Source organism: Schistocerca americana, chromosome 6 (assembly GCF_021461395.2).
Source record: "Schistocerca americana isolate TAMUIC-IGC-003095 chromosome 6, iqSchAmer2.1, whole genome shotgun sequence".
Classification (NCBI taxonomy): Eukaryota; Metazoa; Arthropoda; class Insecta; order Orthoptera; family Acrididae; genus Schistocerca; species Schistocerca americana.
Window position 1 is genome coordinate 198,717,080 of NC_060124.1, and position 26,171 is coordinate 198,743,250.

Sequence of the window (26,171 nt, forward strand, 5' to 3'; positions counted from 1 at the left end):
ATCACTTTCTGTGCTCAGTACATTATTCTGTAAAATTTTCTCTCTCTTCCATTAATGAGTAAATTAATATGTTATGCTGCAAAGGGTGTATTAAATATTATTAGAATAAATAGATAATAATATTTATCTGGTAAACGTCTAGGAAATACTGAACTAGCAGAAGTATTTCACACATACATTATTATTCTTGTTGTTGAACTGCTGCTGTTTCAGGCCTCTCTCTGCTTGGGGTTTTTTTTTTTTTTTCTTTTCCCCCAAAGTTCTCCCCTGCTGTAGATGGACAAAATAATGAGTATTTCATTTCCTTGGTACAGTCAAATCAATTCAAATCCCTCTGTATTAAATGTGTAGCACTTCACCGAAAACTGTACAAATTGCTACCAGATTTTCCCATTTGTGAATTAGATATACAAATCCCTTATAAATATCCTAAAATATGCTCACACAGTTTGCGACCAATATGTAAATCTCCGGCTGGAAGCAGGCTGTTACTTAGAATCATATTTTACATCAGGCATTCAGTTCTCTATATCAAGTACACAATTTAAAGTAATTAAGTTCTTCTTTAATCATTGTGAACAAGCAGGAGGAGTTAACACTTTTGCAGCAACTAATAACTTTGAGTTTTGTGTACTGTACTCTTTTACCTATTATTACTCATATTAGAAACAGTACACAAAGTTCTGCCAACTGTACCATTATTATTCATTTATTAATCCGTTATGTCAACTAGCCTACTACGCGTCAGGTAAGTTCCTCTATTATGCAACTTTGGAGTAAGCTTTGTAACGAGCAGTATTCTACTTCTGTAGAAAACATTAATTACACTTCCTTTATCAAGACATTCAGCTATCATATAACCTTCCACTCAACATTGGTGTTCTTTTCCTCACTCAAATTGTAGTTCTTCTTTTATTGGTGCACCTACCTATTCATTACCCAATTTGTATGTACAATCGACTATCTTGCCTATCATTATATGGATTTCTCCCTTCTCTCTATTCCCATATTTTGAGTTAAACTTAAGTTTCTCAACTTAAGTACCTGAGTATGAAGTTTTCTCACTTTCTGTCATTTTAAGTATTCCTGTACGTTCTCCCAAGAGTGATCAAAATATCTATTTGTAGAATTCCACTGGTTTATGGAGAGGCAAAAAAGTCACTAATTTGTGCCGCTATGAATCTTAATGATTTCACTTTGATGTGCTTGGATGTTAGCACATCGTGCATCATTGTCTAAAGTTAATCATGTAGGAAAGGTAGATTGCTGTTTACCTTAAAGATAACATACTGAGTTGCTGACAAGCGCAATTAACACTTACACATAAGCTTTCGGCCACAGGCTTCATCAGAAAAAGAGAAACGAAACATACACAATTCATTCACTGAAGCAAGCTCACCTCATGCACACTTGACTGCCAACTCCGTGTCCTGAGCTGCCTGAGTTGGTGGTCGTGTGTGCGCGGTGCGCGAGGTGTGGTTGCTTGAGTGAATGAATGGTATGTGTTTCTCTTTTTCTGACGGAGGCTGTTGCCAAAAGCTTATGTGTAAGTGACTTTTAATTATGTCTGTGTGCAACTTAGCATGTTATATTTATGGTAAATAGCAATCTTATCTTCTCTTACATGGAGTTTCCATTGTTTGATTTTGTAGTCTAAAATTAGTGTTTCTCATCCTTCCTGTTCTTCACATTGCCTAAGTGTATTCATTTCATTATTTGATTATCAGTCCACATAGGATATATAATTTAAAGAATGTTAAAATATGAAAAGACCCTTATAAGGAAATTGTAATAAGAACTAGTATGCCACATATTTACACCAACTTCATGCCATGGTGTCAAAAAATGTACCCCAGTCTTTATCTCAGGGTCCACATGTCAACCTACTTACTTCATTTTGTTAATAAGGACAGGAGGGTATCTACCTTCCACGTGAAAACTCCATTTCTGCCTCTTTTTTATCATCCATAAACATTTACAATCACTGTTTCAAGGAACATAAAGTTTAGATGTAAATGTGTAATATGTCAGAACATCGAAAAAGTAATTCAGTATGAAAGGATGGTCATAATCTAATAATCGTGTGGATTTGAATGCAGTAGTAGGGGAAGGAATAGAAAACAATGCTAGGGGAGAATATGGGCTTGGTATAGGTATAAGATAGCAGAATGGCTAATTGAGGTCTGCAGTAAATTTCAGGTAGTAATGGCGAACACACTGTTCAAAAATCACAAGGCAAGGCCTGGAGATGGAGAATATGGGCTTGGTATAGGTATAAGATAGCAGAATGGCTAATTGAGGTCTGCAGTAAATTTCAGGTAGAAATGGCGAACACACTGTTCAAAAATCACAAGGCAAGGCCTGGAGATATTGGAAGATTCCGATTGGATTATATCACGGTCATACTGAATTTCTGAAATCAGATACTGGATTGTAAGGCATACCCAGGAGCAGTCACAGATCACAACTTTGTAATGATGAAGAGTGGGATGAAGTTAGAAACAACTCATCCAGAACAATAAATGTGGAAAGAAGTGGGATGCTGAAGTAGGAAGGAATGATGACACATTTGAAGTTCTACAAGACTGTAGATACCGTGATAATACCACAGTAGGCAGCACAGTTGAAGACAAATGAGCATCTCTAAAGGGGATAATCATAAAAGCTTAACAGATAGAAATAGGTACAAATAATGGAACTGTGAATAAACCTTGGCTAACGTAAGACACATTGAAATCGATTGATTGAGAAAAGAAAGAACAAAAGTGTTCAGGGAAAGACAGGAATACAATGGCATAAGTCACTGAGGAATCAAATAAACAGGAAGTGCAGGGAATCCAATGCGAAATGAGAACCAAAAAAAATGAAGAAACTGAAAAAGATATAATTGTTGGAAGGACTGATCTAGTATACAGAAAACCACCCAGCCTATGATGAAATAAAATGGAAGGGTGGCAACATTGAGACTGTAGTGGGAATCTCTCTGTTAAATACAGAAGAGAGAGTCAGTAGGTGGAGAGTGTGCATTGAGGGCCACTATGAGGGGAAGAACTTGTCTGATGATGTGAGAAAAGCAGTAGTGGGGCTCAATATGGAAGTCATCCAGTATTAAGAGGCATAATGTAACAGAGCTTTAGAGTATTTGTGGTCAAATAAGACAGATAGGGTAGACAGTGTTCCTTTGGAATTTTTAATCATTGGGGAAGTTGCAACGAGATGACAATTCAGGTTTGTATCTAGACTCAGTGAGTCTGGAGATAGACTTCCAAAATCATCTACACAATTCTGAAGATAGCAAGGGTTGACAACTACTAGAACTATTGCACAGTCAGCTTAACAGGTCATGCATCTAAGTTGCTAAAAAGAATAATATCAGAAGAATTGAAAAGAAAATTGTGTATCTGTTAGACGGCAATTAGGCTTTTGGTAGGATAAAGGCACCAGAAAGGCAGCACATAAGTGCTGCTCGGAGATGAAATGGTTAGCAAAATAGGATTTTGTGGCAGGGTGCATCAAAATAATTGGAAGACTGATTATTTGAAAAAATAAATTTGTCATATGTGGCCTCTACAAATGTTAAATTTCATTATAATTTAGCATTTCCTGTTTGTATTAGAAAAATGAAGATTTGTTACCCTCCTCCAATCTCTCACAGTTTCCTTATGATAAATTGTAATACCCCTTGACCACCATTCACAATTTATACCCATCAGTTTGTGCAGGATTCACATTGTTTTGGATTTCACTCATTGTCTGTGTTGGACATCGGAAATATAGAGAACACACAGTATGCCGATTACACGGTTGAAATAGGCTATTTTTGGATAGAAATGGAAGTAGTTAATGTACCAATGAAAAATGAATTTAAAGGAGGGGACTCATCACAACAGGTAGTTGCTTCTAGTTTTTGACAGAACTTGTGAAGTACAGTGTGCATCTAATTCTGGGTGTAAATTAATCTTGAGGAAAAGAATAGAAAGAAGGAAGTATTAGTTCAAATCAATATTTTGAGTTGCCTTAGGGATATGGTTTATCCTTGTCCACCAATTGACGAGAGAGAATAAAAGTGAACAGCCCTAATATTTTGTTTCTTAGAATATAGCATTTTACATAGTCTACACACACACACACACACACACACACACACACACACACACACACACACACACACACACACACACACACCATTTATTGAAGTTGATAACAAACCTATCAAGCGCATATTTAAGGGTGCTTCTTATCTGAGCAAATAATGTTGTGCGCAGGTATATGATGATGTATTTGACATTTGGCGTAAAAACACAAAAATCAGCTCCATGTTCAGTCTTCAATGGTTAATTAATCTTTCCACCGGTGACTTTCACTCATTCCTGTCTATTGTGAAGACTTTGAAATTTAAAACTTTCCCGGCCTGTAGATTCTTCCTTAAAGTTGTGGGCAGACTGCTAGATGATTGTAAATATCCACCTTGATATTTCAGTGCAGAGTCATCTGGCCATCTTCAGTGGAATACTGGCAAAAATACCTTAAGCTTCCCATTTTAAGACCCTATCAGCATGTAGATAGTGTACACAATTGTCACAGTGCACATGCTCCTTGAGCACATGCAGTTCTGCTGCATGTCAGTGCGTTGCACCACACACATTCTGTGGTGAAAGCTCACTTCATTGATATCAGGTAGGTTGTCTTCAAATGAAATAATTGCAGAATTATACCGGCTATGCAAAGCAGACACATAGTGGCAGCTGACGTTATCACATATACAATAGCTTACTTATTCACCTTTGCTCATCGTAACAAAACTACCGATTTGGGAGCGCAGCGTGGTTAACAGCTGTCTTCTGTAAGACGGCTGGCCACCAGGAGAGACATATGTTGTTCAAAAAACTCATTGGTAGATAAAAAAAATACATCGAGGAGGTGAAATGTCACCTAATGGTTATTCAGTACAGTTGCTGTGAGTACGTCAGGCAATTTAGTGTGTGCTCTAACAATACTGTAATGTCAGCCCCCAAACCTTGTGCCAGTTAGATGTAGCAAGTTCACCAGAGCCACATTTGCAAAAACCAAAACGACATCAGAATTAACTGATATGTTATCGCTTTCCAGCCTAAGTGATTTAATTTTGTTGATGAAATCTGTAGAATTTCTTATATGATGTGAACACTTGACTGTGTGGTCTGTTTTTTAATGACCTCCTTTGGTAGAGAACTATAAAGTTTCATTGTTATTCTCATCACACGGTCAGTAGGATCCTTATCAATATTATGGCACACTGAGTCACACAATTAAACACTGATCTTGTTCATATTGTCATCCCGTCCTATGACCATGGTTGTGTTACCTTTACCCAATTTGACCACTATTTTATCCATGTTTGCCTGTAAGTTGCAGAGGGCAGCCCCTCCACAGATGAAACGTTTCTCTTCAGTCATACATACTTATTATCTAACAATGACAATTTTCTATTCTGGATTTTTCATTATCTAACATTAAGTTTTTCACACACTCTGATGGTGTTGCCTTGAAGGGTTCTGTCTCTCCCATGGTAGCTAATCTTTTTATGGAAGATTAGACGAGCAGACACTCGACTCAGCTGTTTTAAAACCAACAGAATGTGGCTATACTTTGATAATACTTCTATAGTTTGGCCTCACGGTTTGGACAGTCTGGAGTTCATGCGGCATCTAAACTTTGTAAATGAAAACATAAAGTTTGCTGTGCAGCTGGAGGAAGTAGGTTGTCTGCCATTTTAGTCATCTTCTTATGACTTAAAAGCAGTGGCACATTTGGACATTTGATATTTCAAAAGTCCACTCATACAGACCTGAATTTCCAGGCTACTAGTTGCCACCATCCAGCACAAACTGTGGGCCTTCTAAGACCTTGATCGACTGAGCACTGAACTCATTCTGTCTCAGATGCCGATGACATGGGAATGGAGAGAAAACACCTATGAAGTATGTCCCTGAACAATGGATATTCGTCCCAGCAAGTACAGGTAGTGTTACAGATGCACAAATGGCAGTACAAGGAAGAGAATGAACCTTTCAAAACAACAGCCTATTGTACATTCATTGCAAATGTTTCTGCGAAAATAGGCAGAGTAGTAAGAAGACTTAGGGTTAAAGTAATCTATCTCAGCATTGTTGGGATGTATCAAAGATGACTTAGGGCAGCATGTGGCAGGTGTTTATACAGTTCTGTGCGAGTGCAGCAAATGTTACACCGGGCAAATGATGCACACTGTTCAGTATCACATCTTGGAACTTGAGCAGCATTCTTGCGTGGGAACCTCTGAGCCACCAAGTCCACTATTGCTGAGCACTGTATCTTTATTGGCCATTTGGTGAAATACAGTAAGAAAAATTTTGGTCCATAGGGCATGTCCATAAGCCGAAGTTCCATCATCAGTGAATCAGAGGAAAGAAACCAGTCAGAGCCCCTGTCTGTAAAGACTGTTGCTTCCAGTTAGATTCTGGATGGAATCCTGTCATAGAAAAACTTCTTTATCTGTGATTTTACTATTTTAAGATGATCAATCTGATATCAGTGTGGCAAGCTTTTGCCACAAAAGGCGTGCAGTGTACTGACATTCAGCTAATGAACATGCACTCCAGCAGCGGGGTTTTAAGTAGGGGAGACTCAGCATATTTTCACCAGAAGATACAGCAGAAGACTGTGCTGAAAAATCGTGGCAACACGTTACCAACAGTTCGCCCAAAATTTTGTGGAAGAAATGTGAAGAAGATAGTCATGTCTTATACCTCTGAACTGATGTGATGTATAGTCTTGTCAGGCCAATGATTCCCTTGCCATACTTCTGATTTTTGTTTTATGATTAGATTTGGTTACTTTTTGGCATTGTTTTCAAACTCTGGAATTAATCTTGCTTATATACAGGATTTAATTGTTGCTGTTTGCCTTGAATTGTTGTAAGATAGAATGTAATTGGATCCTTTCAGCCTGTTCTAGCAGTAAGTGAAAGATTTTTTTAATTTTTTAGGACTGTTTTCATCCGTTAACCATTGAAACCAAAAGCAAAAGACTTTAGTTTTGTGGGCCATTAAGTTTTTCTTACTTCCCAGTAAGCTGCCGCCAACACATACCTTCCCCCCACCCCCACCCCTCCGTTAACTTCTTTAAAAGGATGGAACTCCCACATATAAAACAGCTTCAGGCATGTGATTATTTACAAATGAGTTAATGTGCCAAATATGTTATGTTTTCTGGGTAAAATGTGTACGATTGAAGATGTAAAACCCATATTATATTGGTTTTATTAATTTTAGATTATTGACGCATGTTGTTGTTGTGGTCTTCAGTCGTGAGACTGGTTTGATGCCAGCCAGTGTGGCCTAGCGGTTCTAGGCACTTCAGTCTGGAACCGCGAGACCGCTACGGTCGCAGGTTCGAATCCTACCTCGGGCTTGGATGTGTGTGATGTCCTTAGGTTAGTTAGGTTTAAGTAGTTCTAAGTTCTAGGGGACTGATAACCTCAGATGTTGAGTCCCATAGTGCTCAGAGCCATTTGAATCTTTGAACTGGTTTGATGCAGCTCTCCACGCTACTCTATCCTGTGCAAGCTTCTTCATCTCCCAGTACGTACTGCAGCCTACATCCTTCTGAATCTGCTTAGTGTATTCATCTCTTGGTCTCCCTCTGCGATTTTTACCCTCCACGCTGCCCTCCAATACTAAATTGGTGATCCCTTGATGCCTCAGATGCCTCAGAACATGTCCTACCAACCGATCCCTTCTTCTAGTCACGCTGTAGCACAAATTTCTCTTCTTCCCAATTCTATTCAGCACCTCCTCATTAGTTACATGATTTACCCATCTAACCTTCAGCATTCTTCTGTAGCACCACATTTCAAATACTTCTATTATCTTCTTGTATAAACTATTTATCATCCACATTTCACATCCGTACAAGGCTACACTATAAACAAATACTTTAAGGAAAGACTTCCTGACACTTAAATCTATACTCTATGTTAACAAATTTCTCTTCTTCAGAAACGCTTTCCTTGCCATTGCCAGTCTACATTTTATATCATCTTTACTTCGACCATCATCAGTTATTTTGCTCCCCAAGTAGCAAAACTCCTTTACTACTTTAAGTGTCTCATTTTCTAATCTAATTCGCTCAGCATCACCCAACTTAATTTGACTACATTCCATTATCCTCGTTTTGCTTTTGTTGATGTTCATCTTATATCCTCCTTTCAAGACACTGTCCATTCCGTTCAGCTGCTCTTCCAAGTCCTTTGCTTTCTCTGACAGAATTACAATGTCATCGGCGAACCTCAAAGTTTTTATTTCTTCTCCATGAATTTTAATACCTACTCCGAATTTTTCTTTTGTTTCCTTTACTGCTTGATCAATATACAGATTGAACAACATCGGGGAGAGGCTGCAACCCTGTCTCACTCCCTTCCCAACCACTGCTTCCCTTTCATGTCCCTCGACTCTTATAAATGCCATCTGGTTTCTGTACAAATTGTAAATAGCCTTTCGCTCCCTGTATTTGACGCATAAACTAATGAAAAATTCAAAACCAAAACTGGTAAGCCAAGAGAGTGTTAAACCCCTCTATTTGCCAATGTGAGACCTTTCTGTTGAACTAATTAATTTAGACATGATCATAGCAAAAGAAAGCAAAATCAAACAGTGAAAAATCCAGGACGGAATAACAACAGTGTTATGGAAAGGATATATTGTTACTAAACGTAAAGAGGGTAAAATTGAACCTCAGACAGGCACAAGAAAAAGACCACAATCCATTTGAGCTTTTGGCTAAAAGGTCTTATTCTAAAATAGAATACACACACACACACACACACACACACACACACACACACACACACACACACACACACACGCACACACATATGCGCGCGCGCGACCACTGTCTCTGGCCACTGCATCTCAGTGTTTATGATGTCATATCTCCTGATTTGTGTTGTATAGTGACGTGGTTTTACAAGTACATTGGGTGTGGTAGATGTTTTTTATTATTATTATGTCTGAAAAATACATTAGGGACAAAGTTAAGTAGTCAACTGCATGAACAATGAAAATGTATTTAACGATAAACTTCCTTTCCTTTATTAACAGAATCTTCCGTCGGTTCTTGGTAGAACAACATTATAATAATAAATGAAAAGCACCAGTTTGCTTTTGTTCTACAATATTACTTTTATTGCTAACCGGTTTTCGGCTTAAAGGCCATCTTCAGACATTTACTGAGTATTATACTCAGTAAATGTCTGAAGATGGCCTTGTAAGCCGAGAACCGGTTAGCAATAAAAGTAATATTGTAGAACAAAAGCAAACTGTGCTTTTCATTTATTATTCCTTTCCTTTCATAATTCCTTTCCTGTCATAATTCTGTGTGGGGTGTCAGCTAGAATTGTTTCAAAAAGGTCTGAAATTGTGTAAGTTTGTTGGAAGTCTCTAAGCACTTTCGTTGTCAAATACCTGGTGAATACAGTTGGTCTAATGTCATGCTGTGAGTTACGTTGTCTTGGGACATATATACAGTTTTTATCTGTAATACTTGACATGTTCTTTTAATGAATGGTTCTACCTCTTAAAGAGATGATTATGAGGGCATTGCAAAGTTTTAAATTTGGACATTTTTGTTATGTTAAACTTCTAACAAATGGCTATACCTCTCAATGAGTAGATTGTGACTGCATTTTAAAGTTTTAAATGTGGTCAATAATTCTATGAAATGAAGTGCTGCTGAAAATAAACTTTTGTTACTCCTAGAAGCGCTTAGACAACCTGCAACTGGGTCCAGGTGACAGTTTTAACATCTTAGTAATATAGGTGGTTACACAGTCATGCACACACAATGCAAAACGCTGGGGTGTCACACATATATTCAACTGTGCGATCCCGCAGTAAGGCACCTCAAACTGTGCTTCATGCTTTTGCATTAGAAGAAGTCATGCACAGAGGTAAAATGGTTACATGTTGTTTGCAATCAAAACTGAAATTGTCTTGCGTATTGATATGTTTAATAAAGGTCCTAACTGCAGCTGGTGCACACACTTATCACAGTGAAGGGAAACACTCGAAAATATAGTAAAATACAACAAAGTAATGCAGCAGGCAACAAGGGCCACTTATAGCACTGTGCTGTTAGCCGGCTGACGTTAGTTGCAATTGAAAACAAATGACTACTGGCCAAAGCCTTCTGACTTCTGTCGATTCAGAATGAGGGAGCTGATATACCAACTTTAAGTTTACACACTGTAAATTTGGCAAGGAAGATAGTCCAGAAGTTTATTCAGTTATGCCATTTTTATCTGAAAACACTTACTAATGATTACATCTCGTTGAATTACCAAATTTCGGAGATATCAATTGCCAAATTTTGCCCCCCCCCCCCCCCCATCCCTTTTAAAGAAAGAAAGAAGGGGAGGGGGGGGAGAGAGAGGAGAGAGAGAGAGAGAGAGAGAGGTGGGTTTAATCTTGTTTGGCAGACCAGTTGAGATGAAACAACTTCTAAGTGATTGTCCACGAAACCAGGAAGGTACACTTGCAGCCCTTTGAAGATGACTGATGTCGTATTGAGTGTGCCCGTAACATTCTCATTATGGAAGTGTAGAAGTAGTGTCAATACTTGATCACCTAGAACATTGGAATGGACCTAAGTCCCAAAATATCACAGAACCATATGCAGCCTGAACTACACCCTCCATATACACATTATTAAGGTTAAAAATTATGAAACCTCATTAAGCCTTCGGCACACTCCATGCCTCGAATTATTTGAAAAGGTACAGAATGGCTACTCGTTGGACCACACTACAAAGCTCGAGTCAACTATTGTCCTGTTTCTGCATTGTTTGGCTTATTGAAGACATGCACCTTTAGGTGCCACTGTGAACAAAAGTCATTTGGAAGTTACCTGACTCCAAATTCCATTACATGCAATTCCCTTCAGTGTTCACTCAGAACCTCGTTGATATGGACCTGCCTCCACTGACAACAGCAACTTCTGTCAGGTTTTGAAACCCACTGTGGTTGACGAGGTGAGACGTTGGTCTCTGGTCCATCTTGGTTAAGATTAATTATGGCCACTGTTTCTACACCATTTTATGTGGCTGTGATTGATACAGCGTATCTTGCAGGCACACTGGACAGTCTGTATCGATACAGCAACATATCTGCCAACTTCAGCCAAGGTGTGGTCACAGGCATGTTTAAACACAATTCCTTTCTACCATTTTGCCAAATCTCGATGTTGAACCATTCTAATGCACTGCTTCCATACGACTAACTGGCATATACACATCATTCCACTGCCATGAACAATCTCCATAAATGAGGGTCACATGACTGCCTGCTACGTGCTCTACCCCATCTAAAATACTCCAAAGGGTCCGTTATGCCCTTTTAAGGGGGGTGACTACTATTATGTCTAGTGAGCATGAAACTGTAGTTAATCATGGCGCATGCAGCAAATAATTATCAATATGAAGGAACAAAAAGTTAATACATCAAACCCAAAATACACAGATTGTGTTGGTACAAGAAAGCACTAAAAGATTGCAAATAGAAAGTTTTATGTGGGTAAAAGTGCATGATGTCTTGTGTTTTAGCAATGAATTAAGATAACGTTTTCCCAAACGTGTGACAGCATTCGTAAAAGTTGATGAAAAAATTAGCAGAAACAATAATACTCGAGAAAACCTAATATAACTGATGAGTACTAAAGAGGAAAGAAAAGGAACATCTTGTAGATGTGATAATTCTATTATTTTTACATTTTTTATGTATATATTTTTTTTAAACACACATTCTAAAATAGAACAGAACAGCATGGTGAAGTAGAAATAACAACCCTACAGGTTCAGCTGCTGGAGGCAAGAAGGAATGTGCTCCAATGTCAGTATCAGTGCCTAACCTAAGTGCAAGTGGTGGCTCCTGCTGTCCACCGGAGCGGGAAAGCCCTGCTGCCGCTGGTCTGCTAGAAACGTTTGCCGCTGTAGCTCGCCGTCGAGCCCGGCAGCCTGTTCCAGCGTCATCTGGCGGTGGGCCGCCTACCTCTGGAAATGCAGCAACTCTCTTCCCACGAGGGCCCGGTTCTGTTTCTGGCCTTGTCCGTCTAGCACTCTCTTCTAATTTTCCAGGTGAGTGGACAGAAATATTTTGGAAGTCATCTGAGAACAAGTCATGTGGAATTTTATTCGAATACAGTAGTTGTGTGGCAACAACTGCAGTACCTGCTGGGGCCTTTCATGTAATTCTCTTGTATTTAAGTTGCAAGCAAGGGCATGTTGTGTAACAGTGTAGGAGGACAAATAGTGTTAAGTAGTGTTTGTAAATCCTGCTTTTTTTTTTGGGGGGGGGGGGGGGGGAGGAAGTTATTGACATGGGGGATCATAAATCTTAAAATGAAAATGCTGAAAAAAATAAGGCTATAAAAGTTTCTCAGTCCCCCCGTTGATATTTGTTCGATGCCATTTTTGATGAGCTCTCAAGATTTTTTTCTGCCTGTTGACTCTTTTAGGGATGTTGCGTTGAAGTGATCTTTTGGTACTTGGTTTGGTGTATAAATATCTGAATTGTAAAAGAAATGTAAAATTTTTAGGGTAAAATTTATTTATTTTGTTAATGTAGGAACTTCAGGTAATGGTCTACTCCTGATCCTTCTCCTCCAGTCTGCAGCTCCTGGTCTCGCGGTTGCGTTCTCACTTCCCGAGCGCAGGGTCCGGGGTTCAATTCCCAGCAGGGTCAGGGATTTTCACCTGCTTCAAGATGACCGGGTGTTTGTGTTGTCCTCATCATTTCATCATTATTCATAAAAGTGATGAGATTGGACTGAGCAAAGGTTGGGAATTTGTACGATCGCGGATAACCGCGCAGTTGAGTGCTCCACAAACCTGTCGTCATCGTAATCCTTCTCCTTCCCCCTCCTGTCGCCCCCCCCCCCCTCTTCTCTCTCTCTCTCTCTCTCTCTCTCTCTCTCTCTCTCTCTCTCACACACACACACACACACACACACACACACACACACACACTTGTGTAACGTCAAACTAAATAACTTGTGGCCTTGTTCAAGAATTCTTTCTGCATTTGCCCATTGTAATTTAGAGACATTGTCTCAAAAGTTTTTGTGCTTTGGGGATGTATTAAGGTGAGATGATCATGGTCATCTACTGCCATTTGTTCTTTCAAAGCATTTCACTGTTCCTCCCATTTTAATTTACAGATCTCCAGCTTACAGATATTCAGTTTCCAGTGTCTCATCTCTTTGAATTGATTGAATCATACACATAGTTAAAGTACTGTCTCTTCAAGCCTTTTGGAAATTGCTGCTCCTGTAGCTGCAGTGGAGTATATCTCATATAGTAACATCCTTATTAGTTGCAAAAATTGTCAGTCTACTGAATGACAGATTGCATACACCTAATTTTGTTGCAAGAAATATTCTTTTGAGCTGCTCCTGTGATCGCTACCTTTCTAAAGCTATTTCTTGCCTGTTATTAAGTATGCATGTCAGTCAGAAATTTTAGATTCTCCAAATTGAGGTAATGGTTGAAAGCTTAAAACTATGCACACTTAGACTAATGTGCAAGTATAACTTAATACAGTTTAGAGATTGCCCAGAATTGCTCCTCTCTCTCTCTCTCTCTCTCTCTCTCTCTCTCTCTCTCTCTCTCTCTCTCTCTCTCTCTCTCTCTGTTTTTTTAAACAAAAAAAGAATCGTGTGTGCAGTGATTACTACATGTTGAGAGTCCTTGCATGTTGGTCTCCCTTATCGCCATTGTGATGCTCATATCGACTTCTTCTTAAACGTATGACTAAATCATTATAGCAAAAGCTTGAATATTTCCTATTGTTGCAGTTTCAAGGCGTATCTTGTGTATCCTAGCAGTAAGGACACCTATTGAATCGCTCTTTGTTACTGCTGGCATGTTATTAACAAATCATTGCAGCCTATTAAATCTAGGGCACAGGAGTGATCTACTGCTAATCAACAGTAATTATTAAAGTATCCTCTCTTTCACGCAAATGAAAAAGTGACAAGTTGCAGCCATACATATATAATATTGTTAGGCTGTTTTATTTATGAAGACAGTCTTCCCCTGAATTTGAGGAACAGCATTAATGCAATGTGGAAATGAGTCATAGCTTTTTCTGTGGTTGTACTGAAATATTGTATTATTTCCCACATCATGCATGAAGTTAACTGTATGACATGAGTGTTCTAGGAAACTCTGCATGTGTGTTAGAGGGAGAAAGGGGGATGGGGTCGTTTGATTTGTGCTGTGCATCGAGGCAAGATGAGATGTGAGTGAACACTGGTCATGCTCGGTTATTCACATGTCCGGAGTCCGGACAACAGACACAGAATAAGTGCCTGACCGAGCAGAGTTGTGTGGAGCCAGATATTAACGGCTCAGTCCCTCCTTCTGCAGGTGAGTCGCAACCGGTTGGAAATTCAGCATTGCAGCACTCTAGACTGCATCATAATGTGTTTTTTTATTTAACCAATTTTGGCCAACAAATGGCTGAAGTCATCAACTGTATGAGAAATATTTGGTGGTGGTGGTGGGTGTTTTTTTTTTTAAAAAGTTCATGCACAGGGCAAACACATCGTGGGCATAGAATAACTTGCCCTTTATTTCCCGAATGCCCCTGTATAAATGGTGTGCAGCTTTGAAGCTTTACTCACATTTTGAGATTCGGTTGCTTCTCGATGTTTATGATGGAACTTGAATACAACACTTGCATAAAAGGTACTGTTAAATAGTGGAACCTTTTTCCTCCTAAGAAAACAGTGTCTCTGTCTGATAACACATATATATTTATAATCCACTTGTACAACAAAAGAGTAATTTTACGCAAATACTACATTGAAGACAATTGTGTGGTTCCTGAAGAGGGGCAGCACCCTTTTCAGTAGTTGCAGGGGTCACAGTCTGGATGATCGACTGAGCTGGCCTTGCAACATTAACCAAAATGGCCTTGCTGTTCTGGTACTGCGAATGGTTGAAAGCAAGGGGAAACTACAGACGTAATTTTTCCCAAGGGCAAGCAGTTTTACTGTATGGTTAAATGATGATGGCGTCCTCTTGGGTAAAATATTTCGGAGGTAAAACAGTCCCCCCTTCGGATCTCTGGGCAGGGACTACCCAGGAGGACGTCGTTATCAGGAGAAGCAAAACTGGCGTTCTACGGATTGGAGCGTGGACTGTCAGGTAGGTTAGAAAATTTAAAAAGAAAAATGGATAGGTTAAAGTTACACACAGTGGGAATTAGTGAAGTTCGGTGGCAGGAGGAACAAGACTTCTGCTCAGCTGCATACAGGGTTATAAATACAAAATCAAATAGGGGAAATGCAGGAGTAGATTTAATAATGAATTTAAAAAAATAGGAGCATGGGTAAGCTTCTACGAACAGCATAGTGAACACATTATTGCAGCCAAGATGGACACTAAGCCCACGTCTACCACAGTAGTAAAAGTTTATATGCCAACTAGCTCCGCAGACCACGAAGACATTGAAGAAATGTATGATGAGATAAAAGAAATTATTCAGATAGTGAAGGAAGACAAGCATTTAATAGTCGTGGGGGACTGTAATTTGATAGTAGGAAAAGGAAGAGAAGGAAAAGTAGCAGGTGAATATGGAGTGGGGGTAAGGAATGAAAGAGGAAGCTGTCTGGTAGAATTTTGCACAGAGCCTAACTTAATCATAGCTAACACTTGGTTCAAGACTAATGAAAGAAGGTTGTATACATGAAATAGGCCTGGAGACACTGGAAGGTTTCAGATAGATTATAAAATGGTAAGACAGAGATTTAGGAACAAGGTTTTAAACAGTAGGACATTTCCAGGGCCAGATGTGAACTCTGACAACAATCTATTGGTTATGAACTGTAGATTAAAACTGAAGAAATTGCAAAAAGGTGGGAATTAAAGGAGATGGAACCGGGTAAACTGAAAGAACCAGAGGTCATAGTGAGTTTCAGAGAGAGCATTAGGGAACGATTGACAAGAACAGGGGTAAGAAATACAGCAGAAGAAGAATGGGTAGCTTTGAGAGATGAAATAGTGAAGGCAGCAGAGGATCACGTAGGTAAAAAGACAAGGACTAGTAGAAATCCTTGGGTAACCGAAGAGATACTGAATTAAATTGATGAAAGGAGAAAATAAAAAATTGTTGATGAAGCAGGCCAAAATGAATACAAACCTCTCAAAAATGAGATCAACAGGAAGTGCAAAATGGCTAAGCTGAGATGGCTAGGGAACAAATGTAAGGATGTAAAGCCATCTATCACTAAGGGTAAGATAGATGCCGTCTACAGGAAAATAAGAGAGATTTGGAGAAAAAAGAACCACCTGCATGAATATGAAGGGGCTCAGATGGAAAACCAGTTCAAAGCAAAGAATTAAAAGCAGAAATGTGGAAGGAGTATGTAGAGGGTCTATACGGGGTCTATACAAGGGTGACGTACTTGAGGGAAATATTATGGAAATGGAAGGGGACATAGATGAAGATGAAATACGAGATATGATTCTGCGCGAAGAATTTGACAGAGCACTGAAAGACCTAAGTCGAAACAAGGCCCCGGGAGCTGACAACATTCCTTTAGAACTACTGATAGCCCTGGGAGAGTCAGCCATGACAAAACTACAGCGTCTGGTAAGCAAGATGTATGAGACATGCAGAATACCTCCAGATTTCAAGAAGAATATAATAATTCAAATTCCAAAGAAAGCAGGTGTTGACAGGTGTGAAAATTACTGAACTGTCAGTTTAATAAGTCACGGCTGCAAAATACTACGTGAATTCTTTACAGACGAATGGAAAAACTGGTGGAAGCAGACCTCGGGGAAGATCAGTTTGGATCCCGTAGAAATGCGGGAACACGCGAGGCTATACTGATCCTACAACTTAATTTAGAAGATAGATTAAGGAAAGGCAAACCTACCATTGTAGACTTAGCGAAAGCTTTTGACAGTGGTGACTGGAATACTCCCTTTCAAATTGTGAAGGTGGCAGGGGTCAAATACAGGGAGCAAAAGGTTTTTTACAATTTGTACAGAAACCAGACTGCAGTTGTAATAGTGGAGGGCATGAAGGGGAAGCAGTGGTTGGGAAGGGAGTGAGACAGGTTTGTAGCCTATCATTGATGTTGTTCAGTCTGTGTACTGAGCAAGCAGTAAATGAAACAAAAGAAAAATTTGGAGTAGGAATTAAAATCCGTGGAGAAAAAATAAAAACTTTGAGGTTTGCCAATGACATTGTAATTCTGTCAGAGACAGAAAGGACTTGGAACAGCAGTTGACTGGAATAGACAGTGTCTTGACAGGAGGATGTAAGATGAACATCAACAAAGCCAAAACAAGGATATTGAAATGAAATGTAATCGAATTAAATCGGGTGATGGTGAGGGAATTAGATTAGGAACTGAGACACTTAAAAGTAGTAGATGAGTTATGCTATTTGGGGAGCAAAATAACTGATGATGGTTGAAGTAGGGAGGTTATAAAATATAGACTGGCAACGACAAGAAAAGCTTTTCTGAAGAAGAGAAATTTGTTTACATAGAGTATAGGTTTAAGTGTCAGGAAGTTTTTCCTTAAAGTATTTGTATAGAGTGTAGCCATGTATGATTGTGAAATGAGAATTATAAATAGTTCAGACAAGAAGAGAATAGAAGCTTTCGAAATGTGGTGCTACAGAATAACTCTGAAGATTAGGTGGGTAGATCATGTAACTAAGAAGAAGGTACTGAACAGAATTGGGGAGAAGAGGAATTTGTGGCATAACTTGTCTAGAAGAAGAGGTCGGTTGGTAGGACATGTTCTGAGGCATCAAGGGATCACCAATTTAGTATTGGAGGGCAGTGTGAAGGGAAAAAATCGTAGAGGGAGACCAAGAGATGAATACACTAAGCAGATTCAGAAGGATGTAGGCTGCAGTAGTTATTCGGAGATGAAGAGGCTTGCACAGGATAGAGTAGCATGGAGAGCTGCATCAAACCAATCTTGGACTGAAGACCACAACTACTACTGCTACTACACTGAAGAGCCAAAAAACCTGGTACATGTGCCTAATATCGTGTAGGCTCCCCATGATTACACAAAAGTGCCGCAATACAATGTAGCATGGAGTCGACTAATGTCTGAAGTAGTGCCGGAGGGAATTGACGCCATGAACCCAGCAGGTCTGTCCATAAATCTCTAAGAGTAAGAGGGGTTGCAGATCTCTTCAGAACAGCTCATTGCAAGGTATCCCAGATATGCTCAATAATGATCATGCGTGGGGAGTTTGATGGCCAGCAGAAGTGTTGAAACACAGAAGAGTGTTCCTGGAGCCACTCTGTAGAAGTTCTGGACATGTGGGGTGTCAAATTGACCTGCTGAAATTGCCCAAGTCTGTGCGAATGCACAATGGATATGAATGGATGCAGGTGATGAGACAGGGTGCTTATGTACATGTCACCTGTCAGTCGTATCTAGACATACCAGGGGTTCCATATCATTCCAACTGTACACGCCCCACACCACCAGCTCAGAAAGTCCCCTGCTGACATGCAAAGTCCATGGATTCTTGAGGTTGCCTCCATACCTGTACATGCCCATCCACTTGATACAGTTTGAAATGAGACTCGTCCAACCAGGCAACATGTTTTCAGTCATCAACAGTCCAGTGTCATTGTTGATGGGCCCAGGCGAGGCGTAAAGCTTTGTGACGTGCAGTGATCAAGGGTACATGAGTGGGCCTTGGGCTCCAAAAGCCCATATCAATGATGTTTCATTCAATGGTCTGCATACTGACACTTGTTGATGGCCCAGCATTGAAATCTGCAGCTATTTGTGGAAGGCTTGCACTTCTGTCATGTTGAACGATTATCTTCAGTCATCGTTGGTCCCATTCTTGCAGGATCTTTCTCCCGCAGTGATGTCGGAGATTTTATGTTTTGCCAGATTCCTGACACCACATTCAAACTCACTCAAATCTTGATAACCTCCCCTGTAACAGCAATAGCCGATCTAACAACTGTGCCAGATGCTTGTCTTACATAAGCATTGCCGACCACAGCACCATATTATGCCTGTGTGCATATTTCTGTATTTGGTTATGCATGCCTATACCAGTTTCTTTGGCGCTTCAGTGTAACTTCTGTTTCTGTATATGGTTGGATGAAAGAATATGAATGAGGAATGTACATGGGTGCCAGTCACAGTGACAGGTCATGGCGTACACAAATATCCTGTATTATAATCTGCTCACAGAAAATCAGTGGTAAACTATTGTTAATGTTGGTGAGAGTTGTGTGTGTTGCTATCACATAACAAATGTCTTATATTCAGATTGTGAAATTTTGACCATTTTTTTGCCACATTTCCACTGTATTTTAGCAAGGACAGCAAATTTGTTTTCTGTTGTATTCCATTGTGTGTCCACTCTACAAATTATCTCCATTTAGCCACAGTAGACGTATTTGTAAATTGATCTGCAGTAGAAGAAACTGTCAGCTTGTTGTTGGCTGTTTTATTGTCATCGTGTTGGTGGTTCTTGTCCATTTTCAATGTTGTCTTTGCAATCCTTGGGAGAAGTCTACAGTCAACACTGTGTTATGTTGTACAGTCTATAAACTGTCTGCAGCGTGTGGTCTAGTGATTAGTGTGTCTGCCTCTAGATTGCAGTATGCCGAATTTGATTTGTGTCTGGGTCTAAGATGTTTTTCCCCTGGGGATTCAGTGTTTGTTTTCTCCTAATCCTTTCATATTGTCTTCATTGACTTGCAAGCCACCAAAGTGACTTCAAATAAGACTTGCACCAGGCGGACAAACAACCCCAGATGGGGTCTCCTAATCAGTAATGCCATGCAGTCATTCATTTCATTCTATAAACTTCTACGTCGGTATTGCCTTTTTTCCTAGTGATAGTATTCCACATCTTTTGTTCTTCTCAACCTTATTCTTACAAATGACATGTGTTTGAAACATTTGCAGGTGGTCTTCTGAGTACAGCTCAGAGTTATCCCAGTTTGACAACAAGTGGTGGCGGGAGTGGTGGTGGAACAGGTTCAGGTGGAGTATCAACAACCGCTGGAGGTGCGCCGTGCCTTAGTCAGGCACTTACTATGAGTCTTACCTCGACCTCTAGTGATTCCGAGCAGGTCAGTCTGGAGGTTAGTGCTCCGGACTATTATTGAGTTTCTCTCTTGTGCATGGTAATAGAGTATTAAGAGATTGGTGAGTGCTGTTTAGTAATAAAAGTAAGTTATAATGTAAGTATTATCTAACTTCAGAAGGAAATATAATGGAAGGAAACATTCCACAATATAATGGAAGGAAACATATCATTTCAGAAGGAAATAAGTTGACATTGTGATCTTGTTATACATGCTTCTTTAAAGCAGAGGTTTAAGCAAGTGAGTTCCGTCTGGCATCCAATGGAGATTATATAATTTTTATCATGTACAATAATTTTCATGTTTAAACTTCCTTCATTAGCACATAGTGCACAAAGAAATATGTTAAAATTGTGAAGGAGGCCGTATGGAAAGAAGATGGTATTGCTTTTAGTAGCACTGTGTGCATGGTAATGAAAATGACACAGTGATTTGTAGTTTTAATGCAGATCTAAAAAAACATCTAAATTGGATCCATGTAGAGATGTACTGACAGTCATTATTCTTGCAAATTAACCAAAGGTAGATTAGGAAGATGAGGAGTGGGGCAGGATGTGTTATACTTCACCACGCTTTACAGTGTACCAATACTAGTGTATGAAAAAGAATTTTTGTGCGGATGTCTTTAATTATGAAGGCACAGTAAGTCTCATAGCAAACTTTAAACGAGGTTTCCAAGAAGTGACTTAAATTTGTTGCATGTATCCCAGATTTTCTGATGGTTTGGCAACGCATTACTCTCAGTTACTCTTTATGTATACATTTTCTTCTGAAGAGAACTCATTTTTCTATTGCTGCTTACAAATAGTGACTTTCTTTTTTAATTTCTATAACATTTTTACTTGCACCAAGCTTTCTCTTAAGTGGACTTCTTGGTATCCATTCCCTCATTCCATATTCTCACACTGAAGTCCTCCCTTTCCCCCTCTATGACATGCTACCCACTCCTTCCCCCTTCCCCTCACTCTCGCACACTTTAATTCTTCTGTTTTTCTCTCCTCCTTCCCCTCCCCCCCCCCCCTCCCTCCCCCCTCACTCCCTCCCCCCTCACTCTCCACAATTTCACTTGTTGTGTTACGTGCCACTGTCCACGTTAACTCCCTTCATGCTTTTTCCCCCTCCTCTGCTGTCATGTCCGCAGCTTGTGGTCTAGTGGGTAGCGTTGCTGCCTCTGGATCGCAGGGACCCGGGTTTGATTCCAGCCGGGTTGGGGATTTTCCCTGCCCCGGGGACTGAGTGTTGTCGTCATCATCATCATCATCATCATCATCATCATCCATGACAGTGGCTAGATTGGACTGCGTGTAAATTGAGGCTTTGTGCGGGTGCTGATGACCGCACAGTTGAGCACCCCACAAACCAATCCATTATCATCATCATCTGCTTTCATGCTATTTGCTAGAGGTTGCATTTTGGTATATGAAATTTGCTGCCATTGTGAAGCATAATTTTAATGTTACTTATTCACTATGTGAATATTTACCAACAGGATTTTCTGGAGAGTTGTCGTGCTCCAACTTTGCTCGCTGAACTGGAAGATGATGACGAAATCCCAGATGCTGATTGTGATGATGAGTGTGATGAGAATGAGGATGACGACGATGAAGAGTATGAAGAGGTCATGGTGAGTTCAGATGAAAATTTTATCGTAATTATCATGCAGAGCATAAGCCTGCTGGTACTGCTGACAGCATGTTTACCTTTTTTACTTTGCAGTTAAGACAAAGAAAAATTGCGAGTTGTTAAGAGTTGAATAAATTTTGATTGCAGAGATACAAATATTTCTGTTGAGACTTTTCTGGAAAAAGAGGTAAAATGAAAGCTGTAAGAGAGAAAAAAAAAAATTTGAGATGTGTGGAAATAAAGTAGCTGTACATTGTTAACATCTGTGTGTGTACTCAGTTACTAAAGGTATTCATAAATAAATTCTTTTACTGTTCTTCATTTTTCTCTTTTTCTTTTTTCTTTTGTTTTCCATATTTGGTTTTACATTTTTATTCTGATACATTATGTCCATTTTGTCTCTTTTGTTATAAAGTTGTCACACTTACCCTTGATACCATGTGCTCCACTCTTCCTTATTTTCCCCCTCTCACTGTTTGCTTTGGCCAGCAAACAGTCTGTACTGTTAGAGATGATGGTGGTATTATGGCTGGGTGGCTTTTGGGCTGTTACATTCCTAACGTGCACGAAGAGAACTAGTTCATATAATTTTTGTGGTAATGAATAATCATGTAACAATAACACAGTTGAATATAAGAATTATTTGTACATAGACTGTGTCAGATACAGGTGTAGGGTTTGCTCCCCATGAGGATGCCACATTCTGTTCCAATTTTTACTCTCATTCTGACTCCGCAATAGTGAGTGACATCATAATATCTTAACTAATCACACTTGTGGTGGCGTAAGGTAGAGCGGATATATAGGCACTGGGAATCCAGCTCACGGAAATGTTAAGATGGTCAGTCCCGACTTCACTGTCTGACATGTTCAGGTTTCTTCTCTAAGAACAGATTGGGTTCTCTTAAACCGAGTTGATTTTTCGTATGCTGTTATGCTGGGAGGGGCAGGTTGAGAGACATTTCAAATGAAATTGTAAGATACTGGGTGTGGATAAAATGTTATGATATTTCCAGTCACAAATTATGAGATAGCTATATGCAATAATTGGTTCAAATGGCTCTGAGCACTATGGGACTTAAAATCTGAGGTCATCAGTCCCGTATAACTTAGAACTACATAAACCTAACTAACCTAAGGACATCACTCACATCCATGCCCGAGGCAGGATTCGAACCTGCGACAGTAGCAGTCGCGCGGTTCCGGACTGAAGTGCTTAGAACCGCTTGGCCACCACGGCCGGCTATATGCAATAATTACCCGCTGTTATTTACATCATATCGTTCCAGGGTTCGTAGACATTTTCTGTTGTTATCCTGGAACACCACTCGTGCGTGTCACCATTCCTGACTTTAGTTGTTGTAAACCCCACTTGAAGCAAGAGAGGGCCAGGATACCTGCATCACAGAGACTGTGGGAACATAAAACTCGAACACCATGTAGTTCTGGATTGCATTCATGACACAGGAGGTGGCAGATGTGGATACAAACTAAGCAGTTGTTAAATAACCAAATAACATGACACCAAGTAGATACCCAGAACAGATACAGGAAGTGGTTGTTTTTGCCTCCTAGTCAATATTTTTGGACTGGTAAGTGCAATAAAAAAACTGTGTATGGCATTAGCTGGTCACCCCAAAGGCTAGTCGCAGTAACTGCCGGCTGCTGTGCATTGTCAGCAGTCTGAGGCATTTGAATGTCACTCTTCCCAACGGTTTTATTTTACCGTATATACTCGAATAATCCACGCCCTGGAATAATTCATGCACTTCCCTGTGCGGCTCCGGGGGTTAGAATAGGCCCGAGGTATTCCTGCCTGTCGTACGAGGTGACTAAAAGGAGTTTCATGTGTTTCGGCCTTTATGTGATGGTCCCCTGTAGGGTTTGACCCCCATTCTACAAAATTTTCCCGAAGAACGAGCCAGTTGGGGAAGGGTTCCTTACAAGGTGCATCATGTCCATTGTGCATTGAGATCTTTAGCCCTCTTTCTCGTTGTCGCATTGCAGTCCTGCCCAGTCTCCATCTTTTGGGCGAGGACACCTTCCTGGGTGTGTTTTCCTCCATGCACTATACATTGTTGACTTCTGCATCGCCAATGACCATGGACTACTTTGCACCTGATATCCAGCATGGTAGCCAGTCCGTTGTGGTGTGGCCGCCATGTACCCTGTTGGGTGTAGCCCCCTGACCACACAGGGATCGCTCTGCTGACGCCTGCGCCGTTAACTCCTCACATATGCCAAGGGGTAGATGCCCATCCCCCTGGGGCATCGAGACTTCCTGTCTTGCTGGTGGTGAAACACCAGCAGTCTCTAAGCGAGCTCAGTTCAACGCACAGAAGTACGACCCCAAATCGTTTCCCTCCCTGGTCGCACCATGGGAGGAACGTCAGGCTAAAGATGGCAGTGGATCTTATTTGCCCCGATATCTTGTATGTTGGAGAGCTGATGGGGAATCTTTCATGATGATGAAGCCTTAGTTTTTTGTTGAGCATTTAGAGGACTAGTTCGGGGAGGTGGAGGGCTTGTCGAAAGTGAGATCTGGGCAACTGCTCGGTCACGGGGGTTACTCGCTTGTGACAAGCTGGGGGATGTTTCTGTAACCATCACGCCCCATAAGAGCTTAAATATGATCCAGGGTATCATATTTCACAGAGAACTTCTTTTGCAGTGCGATGATAAGATGCGCGCCAATTTAGAGTGGCGAGGTGTATATTTTGTGCAGCATATCCACCGGGGTTCGAAGGATACTCGGATTGCCACCAGTGCCTTCATCTTGGCCTTTGAGGGTGATACATTGCCCAAGAAGGTTGAGGTGATGGTCTATCAGAGTGATGTGATTGTCTAGCAGAGTGATGTAAAGCCCTATTTCCCTCCTCTGATGAGTGTTCCCCCTCTTTTTGGTGGCAATTAATGGTCTTGCGGCTGCGGTGGGCTCATCGGTCTGTTCCTCTCTATATGCTGATGACTTTTGTCTTTATTACAGTTCCCCAAGCATCAGCGTCGCTGAACAGCGGCTGCAGGGAGCTATCCGTAAGGCTCATTTTTGGGCATCCAACCATGGTTTTCAGTTCTCAGCCTCTAAGACCTGAGTGATGCATTTCTGTCGTCATCGAACGGTCCACCTCCATCCAGAGCTCTACCTTCCCAATTAACTCCTTCGTATTGAGGAGATGCATCGCTTTCTTGGCATGCTGTTTGGTGCTCAGCTCAGTTGGACACCTCATCTTCGCGAGCTTAAACAATGGTGCTGGTGGCACGTCAACATCCTTCGCTGCCTCAGCCATACTGTTTGGGGGGCTACAAGAAGAACCCTCCTACAGCTCTATAAGGCTTTAGTCCAGTCCCGTCTCAACTACGGGAGCCTTCTTGTAGAAGCTGGAATCCCTCCCCTACGATTCCACAGACAACAGTTGCTTGCGTCATACATCGCCCACGTCCATGCCTCGCCCGACTACCCAAACCGCAAGCTCCTTTTTCCATCTTCTGCACTCCCCTCCCCACAACGGCGGCCTAGGTTGGGTCTCCGGATCACGACCCGCATTCGTTCCCTTCTCTCGTCATAAAGTCCTTTCCCCTTCCTCCATCCTTCCGGCCCTCTTCATCTACCCCTCCTTGGTCCCTCCCTCGCTTGCATCTTTCTTTGGATTTGTCCTGTGACTCCAAGTCCTCCGTTCCACCTGCCAGTCTTCATCAACAATTCATGGCTCTTCTTGCCTCGTTTCGCGATACAGATGTAGTCTACACCAATGGTTTTGTGGTCGATGGATGCGCTGGGTTTGCTTTCATCCACAGGGACTATGTTGAGCAGCATTCCCTGCCTTGTGGGAGTAGTGTTTTCACTGCGGAGCTGGTTGCTCTTTATTGTGCACTCGCTCACCTTTCCTCCTGTCCTGGGGAGTCATTTGTCATATACAGTGACTCCCTGAGTGGATTGCAAGCACTCGACCAGTGTTTTTCTCAGGACCCTTTGGTGCGCGGTATTCAAGATGCTGTTTTTGCTCTTGCCGAGTGTGGTCGTTCAGCGACGTTTGTGTGGACCCCGGGCCACATCGGCATTCCAGGAAACGAACGTGTCGATCAGTTGCCCAAGCAGGCCACCACTTCGCCACCCCTGGAGCTTGGTCTCATGGAAAGAGACCTCTGGTCAGGCCTACATCGCAAGGTCCGCGATGTCTGGAGCTCTGAATGGTCTGTCTTGAACACTCCAAATAAGCTCCATTGGTAAAGTCGTCTACGGCCGTATGGAACACATCCTTGAGGAGCACGCGTAGGGGCTCGGTTGTTCTCTGCCGTCTCCGAATTGGACATAATGCGGTTGACCCATAGCTATCTCCTTCGCCGTGAGATCTCGCCCAAGTGTCGCTGTGATG

The 26,171-nt window shown here is 41.0% G+C and overlaps 1 protein-coding gene across 1 annotated transcript in view; it reads left to right on the top strand.

Moving 5' to 3' along the window:
• Positions 1-26,171, top strand: part of LOC124620049 (E3 ubiquitin-protein ligase Ufd4) — a 307,195-nt gene that overhangs the window by 230,802 nt on the left and 50,222 nt on the right. Inside the window, 3 exon segments of the mRNA XM_047146715.1 lie at positions 11,867-12,148; positions 19,994-20,172; positions 21,665-21,799. Of these exon segments, the coding sequence (XP_047002671.1) occupies positions 11,867-12,148; positions 19,994-20,172; positions 21,665-21,799 (596 nt within the window).